General features: G+C 36.7%; 1 protein-coding gene across 2 annotated transcripts in view; it reads right to left on the bottom strand.

Annotated features, from left to right (window-relative positions):
- Nucleotides 1-14885, bottom strand: part of ATP9B (ATPase phospholipid transporting 9B (putative)) — a 170945-nt gene that overhangs the window by 123970 nt on the left and 32090 nt on the right. For both annotated transcript variants that reach the window (XM_084280137.1, XM_084280138.1), the window contains exon 6: nt 5993-6051. In XM_084280137.1, the coding sequence (XP_084136263.1) occupies nt 5993-6051 (59 nt within the window). The remainder of the gene's footprint in view (nt 1-5992; nt 6052-14885) is intronic.

Genomic DNA, 14885 nt, shown 5'->3' with positions numbered 1-14885 from the left:
AAACACCTGTGAAGATGGGGTCAAGTTAACCTGAAAAATTTGAGACATTAGGTAGGGGAACACCTCATACTGAGCACAACATACAGAATCCTGCCTTTAAATTCTGATTCACTGTATCAAAGGGGTGTATACTATTTCTGTGGAGTATTACAAAGATGTAACTATCACAGAAAAACATAACTGGTTCAAAATTATCTTTACATGAAATTTGAGTGCATTCAGCATGTAGCAGCTCCAAACCTATTTTTCCCAATAGGAATCTAGGCAATAGCCCAGACCACAGCATCAGCCAACACATTCAAAAACCTCCTAGAAGCAGGAACACAAAGAGGAGTGTTTTTGTTCATTTGAGTTGAGCCAGTCCTCCATCTCAACAGAACACTGCTACAAACAGAAGGAACCCCAATGTTCTCAAACTGTTTTGATTTGAAATCAGACACACAGTTTCTCATTTTTAACCCTCCGCCTTCTACTTATTTTGAAGGCAGCATTTCCCCTTCATCCCTCCAGGTCAAACAAAAATATCTTAGAAGTATGTATAGTCACACTCCTCTCCAATAAAACTTGTCAAAAATACATCTGCCAAGATAATTAAGCAGTACTTTGTGTGAAACTCAGCGTGTAGAGTCCTCAAAATATTATGCCTGTCTATCCATAAAAAACAGTTCAGAGTGAAAAAAGAGTCTCACTCTTAATAAATAAAAACCACAGACACCACCACTGAAGCTGATTCCCCACCCCCAACCCCCTTCTCTAACATTTGCCTTTGTTCTTGAGAATGCACACTCAAATAGTGATATTACTTCTGACCACAGAACATCCTGGATACTGTAGGCCAGCTTTTACATTACTCCCAATAAACCTTCCCCTAGATCAGCAGGCAGGCACAACAGTGGCATTTGCTATGGTGTGATCTGAGTGCACCTGTCCAAGTTTACTGGCACTTTCTGTGCTATACGGGCTCAGCTTTCAAAAATAAGACGATGTAAACTCTCTATATCTCTGGGAGGCAGGTACCTCTTGACACTCTTTGTAACATACTCTCAAGGACACCGATTCAGAAGTGGGACTGAAAGCAACTGCAATTATATTCTCTAGGGTGGGAAGTTCAGTATAGAGGGACCACAGCAGGCTACAGAGATGGTTCTATCATATGCAAGCAAGATACTTGGAAAACAAGCCTGTTTGGAAATGCTAGAGAGATACATGTTCAGGTTCTATGTGAATGGCAAAACCCCCCTACCTTATAATTTAAAATTATGCACTTTCATGCATGCATACTTCCTGATTTGCTGCAATTCCCAATTATTAGTAAAAGCACCAAGAGTTAAAAACTCATTTTGCTTGTCTCTATGTCAGGAGTATTCATCTTGAAGAGGTTGCTCACCTGCAACTGCAGCTACTACAGCATTTTTTGTAATCTTGCCTTATAACAGAAAATAAGTAAACACATTGTGAAATTTATTATCCATTGTGAGCCCAGGTTCAAACAGAAATATCTCTTCAGATTTGGAAAAAACTGCAGTAAAAACATTAACCTTAGTATATCCTATTATGCATTTCTTACAGGAAAGAAAGAGGAAAGGGGAAGTGCAACTTCAAAATTCAATAAATCTTTCTTTAAATGACAATAACAATTAAACAGATATCCAGTCTTCATATAGATTAGCTATACATTTTTGCAGCTTCCCTGCCAGCTCTGACACAAATCCATTACACAAGTTTCAGGTTACTGGCTTCATGCCTACAAACTTCCACTTACTCGTAAACAAGATAAAACACTTTGACCAACATCCAAAAATTCTGCAAAAATAACGCTCAAATGACCTAACACTAAATTAAACAGAAGTTCCAATAATTCCAATGAGGTGTCAGGTTTTTACAAATCATTGCCGACTTGCATGAAGAACACATTTCACACGCAGTAAATGAAACATGCCCCTGGTACTTGCTATCCAAGATTCAAGTCTTTATGCCTGACAAAAGTGGGCATCATCACAGAGTATCTCACGTTGGAAGGGACCCATAAGGATCGTTGAGTCTACCTCCCCTCCGAAAACTAAACTGTCTGACTAAGTGCCATGACCACTGCCCTGGTGTGCTTGGTCCAGCAACCAACCACTGTCTGTGAAAAGCCTTTTCCTACCACCCACCCTGAACTTGCTCTGATGCTGCTCCATTCCATTTCCTCGTGTCCTGTCACTGGTCACCATGAAGAGGAGATCAGCACCTCCCCTTCTTCTGCTCCCCCTTGAGAAAGCTGTGGATTGCAATCGAATTGTAACCATTTTACTACAAGAAAAAAAAAAGTATCTTGATTTTATGTCTTTAATGTGTTTTCTCTGCTTCCTTTTCTTTCCTGTAAAATAATTACATATATGAAATGTGCCCTTCCATGTATGGAAGGCTAGAGACTGCCTTGTCTTTACCTTCTCCTTAGGGTAAAAACACAACTCAGCCAAACAAAACAAAAAACCAAAACCAACCAGCTGGACATCTTGTCTTTTATCAGGTGTCCCATATTTTGGAAGTGGGCAGAAAGATGCTACAAGAGTACTAGATACCAAAAAACACTGTCACTATTACTGCTGACACTGGAGAGCAAAGATTCCCCTGCAAAACTGTAGTCACTATAAAAAAGCGACTACACAGAAACAGATGGCAAGTATGCTACAAAAATCTTTAAGACCTCGTTATGGAGAAAATTAAGTTCTGTTGTACATTGTCACAGACAAACAGCAGCAATATGTCAATCATGTTAGCCTTCTCATTTCATATTCATCAAAGTGGAACAAGTTGAAATGACAACACATACAACTTCAAGCATTCAGAAACCCATGAAGAAACTATGTAATCTCAATTACCATGGAAAAGGAGCCAGAAACGCTTCTTGATATATATTGACATTTGAATATACAAGTACAAAAATTCTTGAATACATTGTTTTGTTTAATTCTGGGCAGAAGTAGAGCTTCAGCAAAGGAGGGCTTCCATTTCCCTCAGTATCTATCCATTCTGCAGACTTACAGATTCATTCCTGGAGATCTAACTACGGCAAGACAACTGTCAACACAAGGTTAAGTACTTCCCCAGCTTCTCGGAGCTCCCATGGCTAACTCCATGCCATACAGGCAGACTGGAAACCAAACCAACCCACAAACAACACCTACTGCCCTGTAATACAGGCTACAATGCTTGCTTGCAAAATATAATTTCTAATAGCTTTTATATTACTTTTTCATTATTATGTTGTTATAATGAAATTATTTACATAATTGCAATCAAAAATATTGGATTAATTTCAGTTTACACTTGTTTTTTATAGCTCCAAGAAAAATTCCTGAAGTTTTAAGATGAAGCATTACTGTTCCACGCTTCCAAACACTATTACGTGTTATTATTCAATCTTATTAAGTAAGCATGTTACTAGCTGTGTTACTAAGTTTTATGCCCTCTTCACACCTCCAAATGTATTCCAAACTGTCAATAAGATAGAGTGTCTAAACAAGAGTATCTGAACTCATCCCCTCAATTGTCCTATTTGAGAACACTATGCACACTTCTCATCCCACTGGAAACTAAAAATGTACCTGAACACAAGCCAAGAAGAATATCTAGGAAGTAATATGTCTGTTCAAGGAAGGAGATGGTTCTTCAGCCAATGCACAAATGAGGTTTAGCTTTTAAAAACAGGTAGTATTTTCTTTTATTTAGGCCTCTTCCTACCCTAGTATTAATGCACATCAAAATTTTCAGTTGAAACAATAGATATAATTGCTTGAAACTAAACTGTTTTAAGGCCATTGCAGTCATTTAGAGCTGCTTTGAAATCTATCAAGCATATTGGAAAAAAAAGACAATAACTAGAGGATAATTCAAGGTTTGAATATAGAAAAGCCTTTCATTTAAGTTGTTAGTATTTGTGATGCAGTCGCTAGTTAACATATGGATCTTCAGCTCAAAAGAGTCATTAATTTCACAGCAGAAATGCTGTTGATGCATCTTCCAGTCAAATACAATGTTAACTTGTTCCTTGGCTATTAGAGTGAGCAATTGAACAGTTCACTCCCGGCTGGTTCTTCGGCTTGAGAGTCATACTCTGAAATTGGAAACTGCTTGCTCTGACAAAACACACTTCTCAACAGAACCAGAAAACATTTAATTTCATTAGTCTGAAGACACTCCCAGCTAGGCCAAAAGGAAAAACAGCTCTGCTGGGGCAGGAGTGAGCTCACAGCTGAAAGACAACATGCAAACAACTAAATGCATCTTGAGATAGCCAAGTAAAGTCTTCATCAAAAAGAACACTACTCAATATTTCCCTAAATACTTAAACATTACTTTTTATTTCCCCACTAGAAACTTCCGATACTCACAACATGTGAACTGTAAACTGCTGCAAGTAATGCTGAAATAGATGCTAATGACCTACTTCACAAAGACAGACTGACGCCCAAAGTAATTCCAGCTTTCCAGATTCTATCATAATTCAGCTGACTGATGGATCACCATGAATTTCAGAGAAGGCAGACTACCTATGGAGACTCTTCCCTGTACTCTATAATTATTTCAGGTTTAGAGATTAAGAAGGGCCTCAAAATTTTCCTAATAAAAATCAAAACATTCTCAGTCTCCTAGAAGATCTGCAACATGCACAAGGGAGCAGCTGCCAGCTGATTCCACCTGCATTCTGAGGCAGAAAGGTGTAAGGCAAAACAGATGTAAAGGCCAGATATGTTAGTGCTAATCTTGTCTATGCTAGTATGTGCTGCATAGACAGCCCCAAGAAGGTGTCAGGTACAGATAACAGACAAAGGAAAGAAGAAAAAGAAAAAAAAGGCAAGAAATAGTACAAACTACATGAAAACATACATTTGAAACTGAGAGTAGCAAACCAAATGAGACTTAGGTGTGGTGTACTTTCTTGGAGCTACAGAAGAAACAGAAAGGAAGGAAACAGAAGTTTTCCAAAACAAAGAGAAGAGGGGTTTCTTATATATGGCTGAAGAATGAAATCTCTATTCACTAACAGCATGCGAGTTCTCCAAATTATGCAAGTAAAAAGAGAGGCGTTCACAAGTAAAAAAGCACAAAATGTATCAGCAGGTCATACTGCCTGAAGAATTTTCTTTTATCAGAATTAACTTAGTCCACCAAAGAGAAGCAAAGCCACCAAGAAGTTTAGAAAAGTCCAGTCACTGACTGAGTTCCACTAAGGGTTGTGCTGTCAAACTGCAACTTGCCATACACCACTCCAAACAAAGCTGTAGACACAAGCTCCAATTTGAGGTGCCTCCTTCCATCATCATTGGCATGGATTAGCTCACCAATACAAAGCAGGAGGGGAATCACTTGCTGGCACATAGAAAGCAAGTTACTTTTAACGTCAGTAAAAAGAGTTTCCTCTGACAAGAAAAGTAAGTTGACTTTAAAGGCAACGATAGAAAGCCAACTGCAACAAGCAACGCTATCTTTATTATGATACTAACACACAGAGGAAAAAAAGTTCCCAGATCTCACCATTTGCAAACTGGAAAGCTTTTCGTCCTTTTAAAAATGTATATGAAGCTTTATATTATTTAATCATATACGTGCTATTACATATTATAATTATATAAGGGCATTTATATATAAACAAAGAGTACACTTGAAGACTTAAGACACAGAAAAACACTGATTTGAGCATCAGAAGGAAGGTATCAGCAATCACACAGCTTAGAATATTTGCTACAGCACAAACAATTTAATTCAGTAACTGTATTCTGTTCACTAAATTTAAGCATATACAGATTCATAAAACATAAATGCTTACATTCAATTAAGCCCATAATTAAAAAATATAGACTTCCTTTAATATTCTCAAATAAAGCTTGAAACTAAAATACTAGGTAGTTAGTATTTCACAGGTATGTACCTTAATATACTCTTCTTCAGAATCAAATTAGCACGTTAATAATCTTTAGTCTCTAAAATATAGTTAAAAAGTATCAACCTTTTCCACTATGATGAGGTCTCCAACTTGTATGTCTGAACTCTTAACTTGCACTTTACCTTAAAAGAAAGAAGAAATGTAATCAACTTAAGCAGACATTAATAGAGTCACAACAATATAAATCCCAGAACGTAAATTATACTTAAAGATGAGATTATTTGGTGAAAAATGTTACAATTCATACAAAACAGATCTTTAAATAACACAATACATAGATTTCATCACTTTGAACAAATAATTCATTGGTTTAAAAAAGTATAGTTTTGTAACCAGTTCTCTACTGTAGAAGTATCAGAGGGAAAAAAATAGGTATGGAACATTCTCAAGCCTGATCTATAGCATGAATAAAAGACTTGCAAAATAGGAAGAAGGATTCTTTCACATGTCCTAGTACAGAGCACTTTGACAAGTCAAGAGTTGTTAGGTTTACAGTTACGGAGCGTTCTCACACACGTGAGCTGTTAAGTCACAGCCCAGTTACTAACTGGTAGCTTAGCTTAGCCACTGAAGTTACTGATGTAACTGGCACTCTGACACATGTTGGCATTTATAATAGAAGAGAGGGAAGTGTCTCTGTAGCCAGAAGAAATGTGTAGAGATTTCATTTTAGAGAAGTAAATAGCAAAAGCAGAAATGGAGGTTCTTTATCCTTTAAAGCTGCCCATTCAGTATCTGCTGTGACCAACTCATTCAAGCATATACCCAGCACATATATCAATTTCTATACGTCCTGCAGGCTATCAATATTTGTAAGACTTAAGTTTTAACATTCTTACTTGGTGGATGGAAAAACTGAGACAGAGAGGTTAAGCTACTGCCCAAAATGAGTTACTGTTGATTTCATTAGAATTCAGGATTTCTAGTCCCTGGTCCTCACTACACATCCAGGAACAGTTACTTCCCCGAGTTAAAAAGCAAACTAAAACATAAAGAAAAAACCCCACCCCAACCCAAAAACAACTTTTCAAACAAACAAGTCAAGACAATGACATAGGGATATCCTCTTCCAAAACAGGTGATAAATTCAGAACCTGTTAACTCAGGATATAAACACATACATATTTATACAATCTGAGGAACTGAAACACACCCATGCAAAATACCTTTCCCCATCAGAGACACTACTGTGATTTCAAGCAGCTGGTACCAAATGACAAGTCTTTCAAAACATGGTAGGGTGCTAGGGTTCTAAGTAAAAATCAGACCAAACAAATTAGAACAGAAGACCCACAAAAACACAGGATGAGCTGCAATCACTTTAATCAAAATAATATTGTAATTAGAGAGCAGATGGAATGCATATCGACAAAGTTACACTAAAGATAAAACAAAAACTAAGCTTGGTTCCAAATCCATGAAACTTCCTTTCTCAACTGTTAATGAAGAGAGATGAGGTAGGCAGCCTCAAAAAATTCTTTATACTTGTATGTGCATCAAGTCAAAAGTAGTAAGATTCGTGTTATGAGTAATTATTTTCAGTACTTGCTCTTTAAAAATTGGATTTCCTGCAAAACTAATAAATGTTTCACGTTTAATTCATTCAATAATAAACATATTCTTATAGATAATTTTTAATACATTTTCCATTACATTAGCACTTCTAAGATGTGAAAGGTGAAAAGAAAAACAAAGGTTTTGTTGGACCTGTCTGCAAAGTTATTTCTGAAAGCCAATCTTTGCTGTTGATAATGATAATTTACACCAGTGCAACTCTTCAATTGCCAAACACCTCTCCCCCACCCCCAAATATAAAACCAAATCTGATTCTGAACACTGACATAACATTTGAGAGGGTGAATGTAGTAACAGGTATAAAAAGCGGTAGCGATAAACATTAGCTGTTCTCTAAAGGAGTTTCAAGATACCTTTGGAATTTAAGTCAGTGTCAATCTCTAAAAACTATTTTAAAATTGCTGAATCTAAAGCAGTATTAAAACTCAATCACTAAAAGAACAATCTGATACCAACTCAATATATTTTGTCTAGTTAACTCAATAAGCCTGTGAATTCTCTAAGTTTTCAAGTTTTGACTAGAAGTGAATAGTATACACACTGGAGTAACATCGCAATCCATACTTTGCTTTCTGTTACCCTTACCAAAAGGATAAGGATAGGATTTCCTATTTTAATTTCCTATATTCATCTGCCACCTATTTTCATCAGTTTATCTGTGTAATAACCATGTCAGTCAACTCACTATAGTGATAACCGCCACAAAAATCCCAGTAGCAGCAGCATTAGGTCTCTACACCACCTACATGGTCATGTATCACAAAATCAGAGATACTAACCAAATGCAACTACAAGCAATTTTATTAACTTAACTAAATCCTCCACAGTCGTGCTCTAACAGCACCTACAGTAAAGACCAAGAGACTCTAAGCCACAGAGGACAAGAGTAGGTAGAACGTTCATTTGCAACACCACAAAAGCTCCTGGTACCATCTAGCAACAGGACCCTACACCACTTTTGCTTGTACTTGGTCCAGCAATCCTGGGAATTTCACATTACAAATTGAAAACTTTCCTTATCAGACTGTTTTCTAGGTGGCTTAGTGTAACACTACAGAATACCATCTTTACCACACACTAACATGTCTTGCTAGAGCATCCTGTATATCCCGAGAGATAAGAAAGTGGTCTGTGACATACCATACAATTAATACTATAATGAATGTGAATGGCCGGGCATATTCCATTAGAAACTAAATGGTAAAATGTGGTAGTAACCAAAAAAGTGGCTTAAAATTTTGGAAAGTCAACAAATAACACTTTCCTTTAGACTAGCAAAAATGAGATTCACTAGATAGCATTTCAGAGACCATTAAAATAATGCAATACTACATCTCCGTGAAGAAACATTTAGAGGGAAAAAAAGACACCGAATGTTATTCACTGCATAAATTATTTTTGCAAACTATTTTTTCTCTAAAAACATCTCCATAGCAAAACACTCTTCACCATCTGTGTAATTACCAATAAAAAGTCCAAAGCTGTCAGAAGTGACTGCGCATCCAGACTTTATAGTCCACCAAGGCGCAAGGCTTTTGCCTAAAGCAACATACAGAATTATGCAGAACTGGAACATTGAAATGTATCTGTAGTAATTCATTAAACACCAGAGATAAAGCCTTTTGAAATGAATTGCTATGATTTGAAAAACTAGTAACTATCTCCTATGTGCCAAAGAGTATTTCACATAAAAAAATAAGAATGAAGTAAACAAAATGTAGGCTTATACTATAACAGAAATTACTCTCATTAAAGTGTCTCCACCTCCTGAGTACAAGCCACTCCAGAAAGCATACCAGCTTCTGAGACGTCCTGGGTTCAGCCAGGATAGGGTTAATTTTCAGCAGGAGCTGGGAGGGGAAACAGACAGGACAGGTGACCCAAACTAAGCAAATGGGTATTCCATACCACATGGCAATGTGCTCAGTACAAAAGAGAGGAAAAGCACAGCTCGAGAGCATTCAGCTTAGGGACAGTCCAGCTTCCTGACTGAGGGGCCTGAGCATATGAGCCAAGTTGTACAGGTTTTTGTGTGTAAGAAACTGCACTGTGTATCCCCAGTTTTGTATATTCCAAGTAGTGTTGTTGTCACCCCCTCCCTTTGCTGTCTCAGTAAAGTGTCATCCCAAGCCCTGAGGTTTCCCTCTCTCCTTCCCATCCTGCTGTGTGCACTGACACCTCTTGGGTGAAAGCAAAAACCTTTTCTCTTTCTTATCCCAATTTCACAGATGCTGTAAAAACGCGAAAGAAAAACAGTCCCCTTGACATTTTCTCTCTTCTGGCCTCTTTCTGAAATTTTCTTAAATTAAGACTTCAAGTTCTGTTTCTGTTGCTTACTGATTCCTTAATCAACTAGATTAAATTGATACAATTCTTGAAATATTTATCTATTCCAAATGGTCAGGGATGAAGTGATTGCTATATGTGAAATATTGTGAGTGATAAAGACCTAACACTGTACCTTCTAGATGCAGAAATGTTTTTATAAATGCAGTGACTTTTTAAAAAGCAGGACCTGTTCTTGAAGAAAAGCTAAAATTTTACTATTAACATAGAGTTCAAGTAACTGCAGAAGACTAACATTACAAAAATCATGACATTCTGGCAAACATCTTGACTGAAAACTGACTGCCTCTTGACAGAGACCACTTAGCAATTTTGAAAAGTCAATTGAGATATAAACTCAAGGTGGCATTTTAGGAACAGAGCAGCTCCCTCTGCTATACAAGATATTCAGAATGAAAAAAAAATTCAAATCACTGTGGCTCTCAAAGACTGCTCAATTTTCAGATTTAAAAGGAACCACACTAGCATTCACACTTTGATCTCTTCTTAGGTATAGTAGTTACTGAAATTTTCTCAATTTCATGCAGTTTTGGCATATCTTTTCAACTTCACTACATTCTTAAACACCCTTTAAGGATACAGCAAAGACATCAGTCTTCAAGATTTGAAGCCTGTGTGGATTTAATCAATCTCTCCCCTCCTGACACTCTTTTTTTTATAAGAAAAGGTTGCAAAGTGAGAGTTCTTCAGTACTTCCAAAAATCATGCTGAGCATCCTCAGAAGAAGTGACAGATGCATGCCTCTCCTGCAAACTTGCAGTTATGACTATTAAAGCTATTTTCTTCTCGATCTTTTTGCTTCAGAACTTCAGTAATGGTACACAGGCAAACCTAACTAGGAAAGGTTCAGGATAGGACTGCCAGCTTCAAGAATGAGAAGGGAAAAAGTTAAAGTACTTTACAATTTCATTGTCCAATTGACTGTTGGCAGCTAAATGAAAGTGATGGATAGTATCCTCTCTTTATGAATATGAGGTGATTCTTCTGGAGAACAGCAAGAATTTTTTTCTGTAGGCATTTAACAGATCATATTGAAGTGCCCAAGACAAGAAGCTGCACCAAAAGTATAAGGGTCCCTGCAGAAAGACAAACAGAAGCCCTTGCAAACCTTCATGCACAGGTCTGAAGTTTTTTCCACTGCAGTTTCTGTTCTACAAAAGGATATGCAAAAAAACGTAGTTGAACTGACAGGATCTTCAACAAGATCATTCCAATTCTCCAGGGAGATTCTCTTCCCCACCTTTAACTTGCATCACGACTGAACACTGTCTATTCACAGACTTTGATATGCAAAAAAGGAAAGTAGATTTTGCATCAGGCATCTCAATAAAAAGTTTTAAGACAGCAAAATGCATCATACGCCGAACAATTTAAGAGATTCAATGCCAAAACCTAGGGGTGTATACAAGGGAAAAGACTCACATGAAAAACAGGGAAACAGGTATACCTGATGAGCTCACAAAAAATTTCAATACTGTTACTGATTTCCATGTTTCATCACTTGCCACAAGGTTTGAAAAAGCAGAGACCACTCAAACTTCACATGTAGCAGGATCACCCTGACAAGCACAAAGTTACACATGGCGATTTCACCAAGGAATGCCTGAAGAGCAAGACAAAGCTCACTATATGACACAAACTGCTTAACACTGAATATCTCATGGATCAGAAGTCTAAGGACATCAAGCTGGCCATTGCTGCCTAAGTACAATAACACAATTACCTGTTTAGGGCTTCCTTGGTGACTCCACAGAAAGCCAATACTGCTAGGCAGTCAAATACTTTCTAGTTTTAATCTATTGCAATGGTGTATAAAAAGATTTTAGCTTACAAAGTAGCCTACCCATGCTATCTTTATACAAGTAATCACAGTCCAAACCCAGTAGCTTCTCTTGCTACAGATGCATTTGTTTCACAATAACAAACTAGCAATTTTGCAAAACAAACAAATTCTCATCTTTTACATTCCATAAATGACACAATTAAGCCAAGGGTAACACTGAACTTTGCTAACTTGAAGTTTCCCTCCAGTCCATTTTGAGCAAAGGCAACCTGCTTAACCTCTCTATGACAGCTTGTCCATCTCCAAGATGGAAAAATACCTATTTCAAAGAAAAGGCTGTAAAACCTACACAAGTCATAAAATCACTAAGAAACAAAGAGAGATGCTAGAGCAATATAAAGTGCAGTTCCGCTCTGAAAAGTGACTCTTAAGAGTGGCATCGATTTTCAGGCTTTTAATTAAATCAGTATCAAGTTTGTTCATTCACAAGTAACAAAGCCTTCTTTCTCCACCATTAGCCTGCAGGTTACTATAGTAAGCCTAAGTGAATTTTTCCACATGAAGAGTACTGCCAATATTAAAACTTGGGTAGATTATACAGAAAGTTATTTATAAAAATAGTCTGCAGAAGCATAGGGCTTGACATTATTAATTTGTACAGATAAATACCTAAATCCTGTCTCAAAACCTGGAAAAACCTTGTTCTGATTTTACCATAGCAAGAAGTACAATTGTTTTCTGCCTCAAAAAAATACCTTTCAGTTTCAGAACACCTTATTATGAAAGAACCCTGTATCATGAAAAGGGTGCAATTTATCTTCTATTCCTGACTTTATATATGTGTTTGTGAGAATTTTTAGTACAGCCTGATTTTTTGTGTGGACTGCAATAATGTTTTCATTCTTAAAATTGGCTACAACTCAAAACTTAGTTAGCTCATTAATCATACCAATGTCAACATTGGATTGAGAGGTCATTGTAAGAAAAGATCCTGAATCTTTACTTCTGCAGAGTATCTTAATCTTAAAAAAAGTTCAAAACCAAATCCAAAATTCACGATGGCCTCGACACAAAAACCTGAACATCAATACAGATACTCACATTTGTGACTAAAAGCTGGGGGGCTTTTTCTGGGGAAAAATAAAAGGACATTTTTAAAACTTTTGAGCAAGTCACTGCTATCTACGTGTCAGCTCCTGATGTAACTGTTTAGGTTTAGCTACCATTATTACACTATTTTTAAATCTCTTCTCTGTGTCTAGCAAACAGCTGTGGCAAGGTGACCAAATCTGATTTTAATTTGACAACTTCCTCATTTCTAGAAGCTACTAAAGGGAAAGTTTCTCAGGTACACACAACCTCATGAAATATTTCATGAGCTGTGAAAGAGGGAATCAGGATTCCAAAACGCCTAATTAAATGCTGCTGAAATGCCTAGGAATTTACCAGAAACATACCTATTAACTCTACAAAAGATTAAATGAGAAAAACAAAAAAGACACCAAACTTAAGAGGTCTCAAAACACACAATTTCAGTCTTGACATTTACATCACACTGGTAACTATAAACTATACCTGTGCTTCCAGAAGTAAGAATTTCAGATTACTAACACTATTGATAAATAGAGTAAGACTGTAGTATCTATTTCAAAGGTTGCCTACCATAACAGATCTAAGAAAATGAATAAACCAATTAGCAGGTTAAATTGTAACTCAAAGAAAAGCCTTGACTCCATTTCTTTATAGATTGTATTGAAGACTCTGAAAACCTGGAAGCTAGCAACATAGCCACTGTTGTCAAAGGGATGATACCCCATTTGCAAATTTCCACAGTGGCATGTCTACATATCAATAACGCTATTTCAGGCTGACAAAGAAGGGAAGAAGGACAGGAGAATATTCTCTACAGTTGCTCCCTTCTGTAAGCAAACTCCAGAAAACAATGCAAGTTTCCATGCTGCAAGGAAGCAGTAAAAATTCCTCTCAGCTGCTAGGTTACATCATCACTAATGAAGCTGTTACCTGCTCACTTACCTTCCAATCAGTTTAAAAAATGGGGTAAGATTTCAGAACTTACTTGTGTTAACATTACAAGCTTTTCATTAATCGCTCCCTGCCCCCCAGAGAGAATATGATCAAGAGCTACTTGAAGAGTTTACTTTCTAATTAAGACTCCCAAGGTCTGGTGAGGTTACTCTTCACACTGACTCTCAGCAGATACCCACCAAGATATTCTAAAAAGTGCAGCAAGATGTACATTGGGAGTTAGCAAACACACTCTGCACTTGGCACAATGTATGCCATATAGTTTAACTTACAGAGAATGTGAGGCTGTATCTCAAACAGCTTCCAATTTTCTAGAATTTTTTTTTCTTTTTTATGTCAAGGAAAATCCTTAACAAAGACGTCCCAGGAAATTGTAGCAAAATAACTTTAGAGGGTAATAGGAAGGTCATGTTGTTTTGTGAGGATTTTCATTATAGTCTCACTTGATAATAGGTTATTATTTTTTTGGCACTTTCCTACATGGCACACTGTTCTGAATCTAAACAGGAAAGTGTGCTAAGCAATCTAAGTGGAAAGGAATATGTACTTCTCTTATGCCCATGTTTAAAATTTACAATATCCTACCCAATTTTAATTGTCACTTTACAGCTGAAGCTGACTTAAAAGGTCTCATGAAAACCTGTTAAAAGGTTTTCAGTAGTACCAAAACAGTAGTAACAAATTTCTCCTTTTAATTTCTGGAAAGAAAACTGGTTGTTCCCATTGCACAACCGTACAGATTTCAAATTATATGCAAAAATTGATATTGGTATTTTTGACACTGAAGCTCACATTCTTTTGTTAAGCACAAATACATCCATGAAGTTTGAAAGGCTCTAGTGAATTTTAATTAGATCGTATTTCTTAGGTACTGATCCCTTATTTCCTACATACACTTGATACATAGCTGACAGCATTGCTGTTCAATATCAGTTTCAGAGGAGAACTGCACTTTGAAGTAATAGTACTAAATAGCAAAATGCTTCAAAAACATATACAATGATATACATACAGCTTTCCTTTACAAACAACAAGAGATTTACAACACTTCTTAAGCACATTAACAGTCTTATTTATCTGAGGGAAATCAAGCACTTCAAGATCAGTTTCACTTTGAATAATGCAACTGGAGACTATTAGTTATCTCTTTGAAATAACTGAAAGTCTGTAAAATGTATATGCAAGAAAAAGATGAACTATGTTAAG

This window comes from Gallinula chloropus, assembly GCF_964237585.1.
Source record: "Gallinula chloropus genome assembly, chromosome: 2".
Lineage (NCBI taxonomy): Eukaryota > Metazoa > Chordata > Aves > Gruiformes > Rallidae > Gallinula > Gallinula chloropus.
Note: the sequence above shows the minus strand (reverse complement) of the source record. Positions and strands in the feature narration are given on the sequence as shown.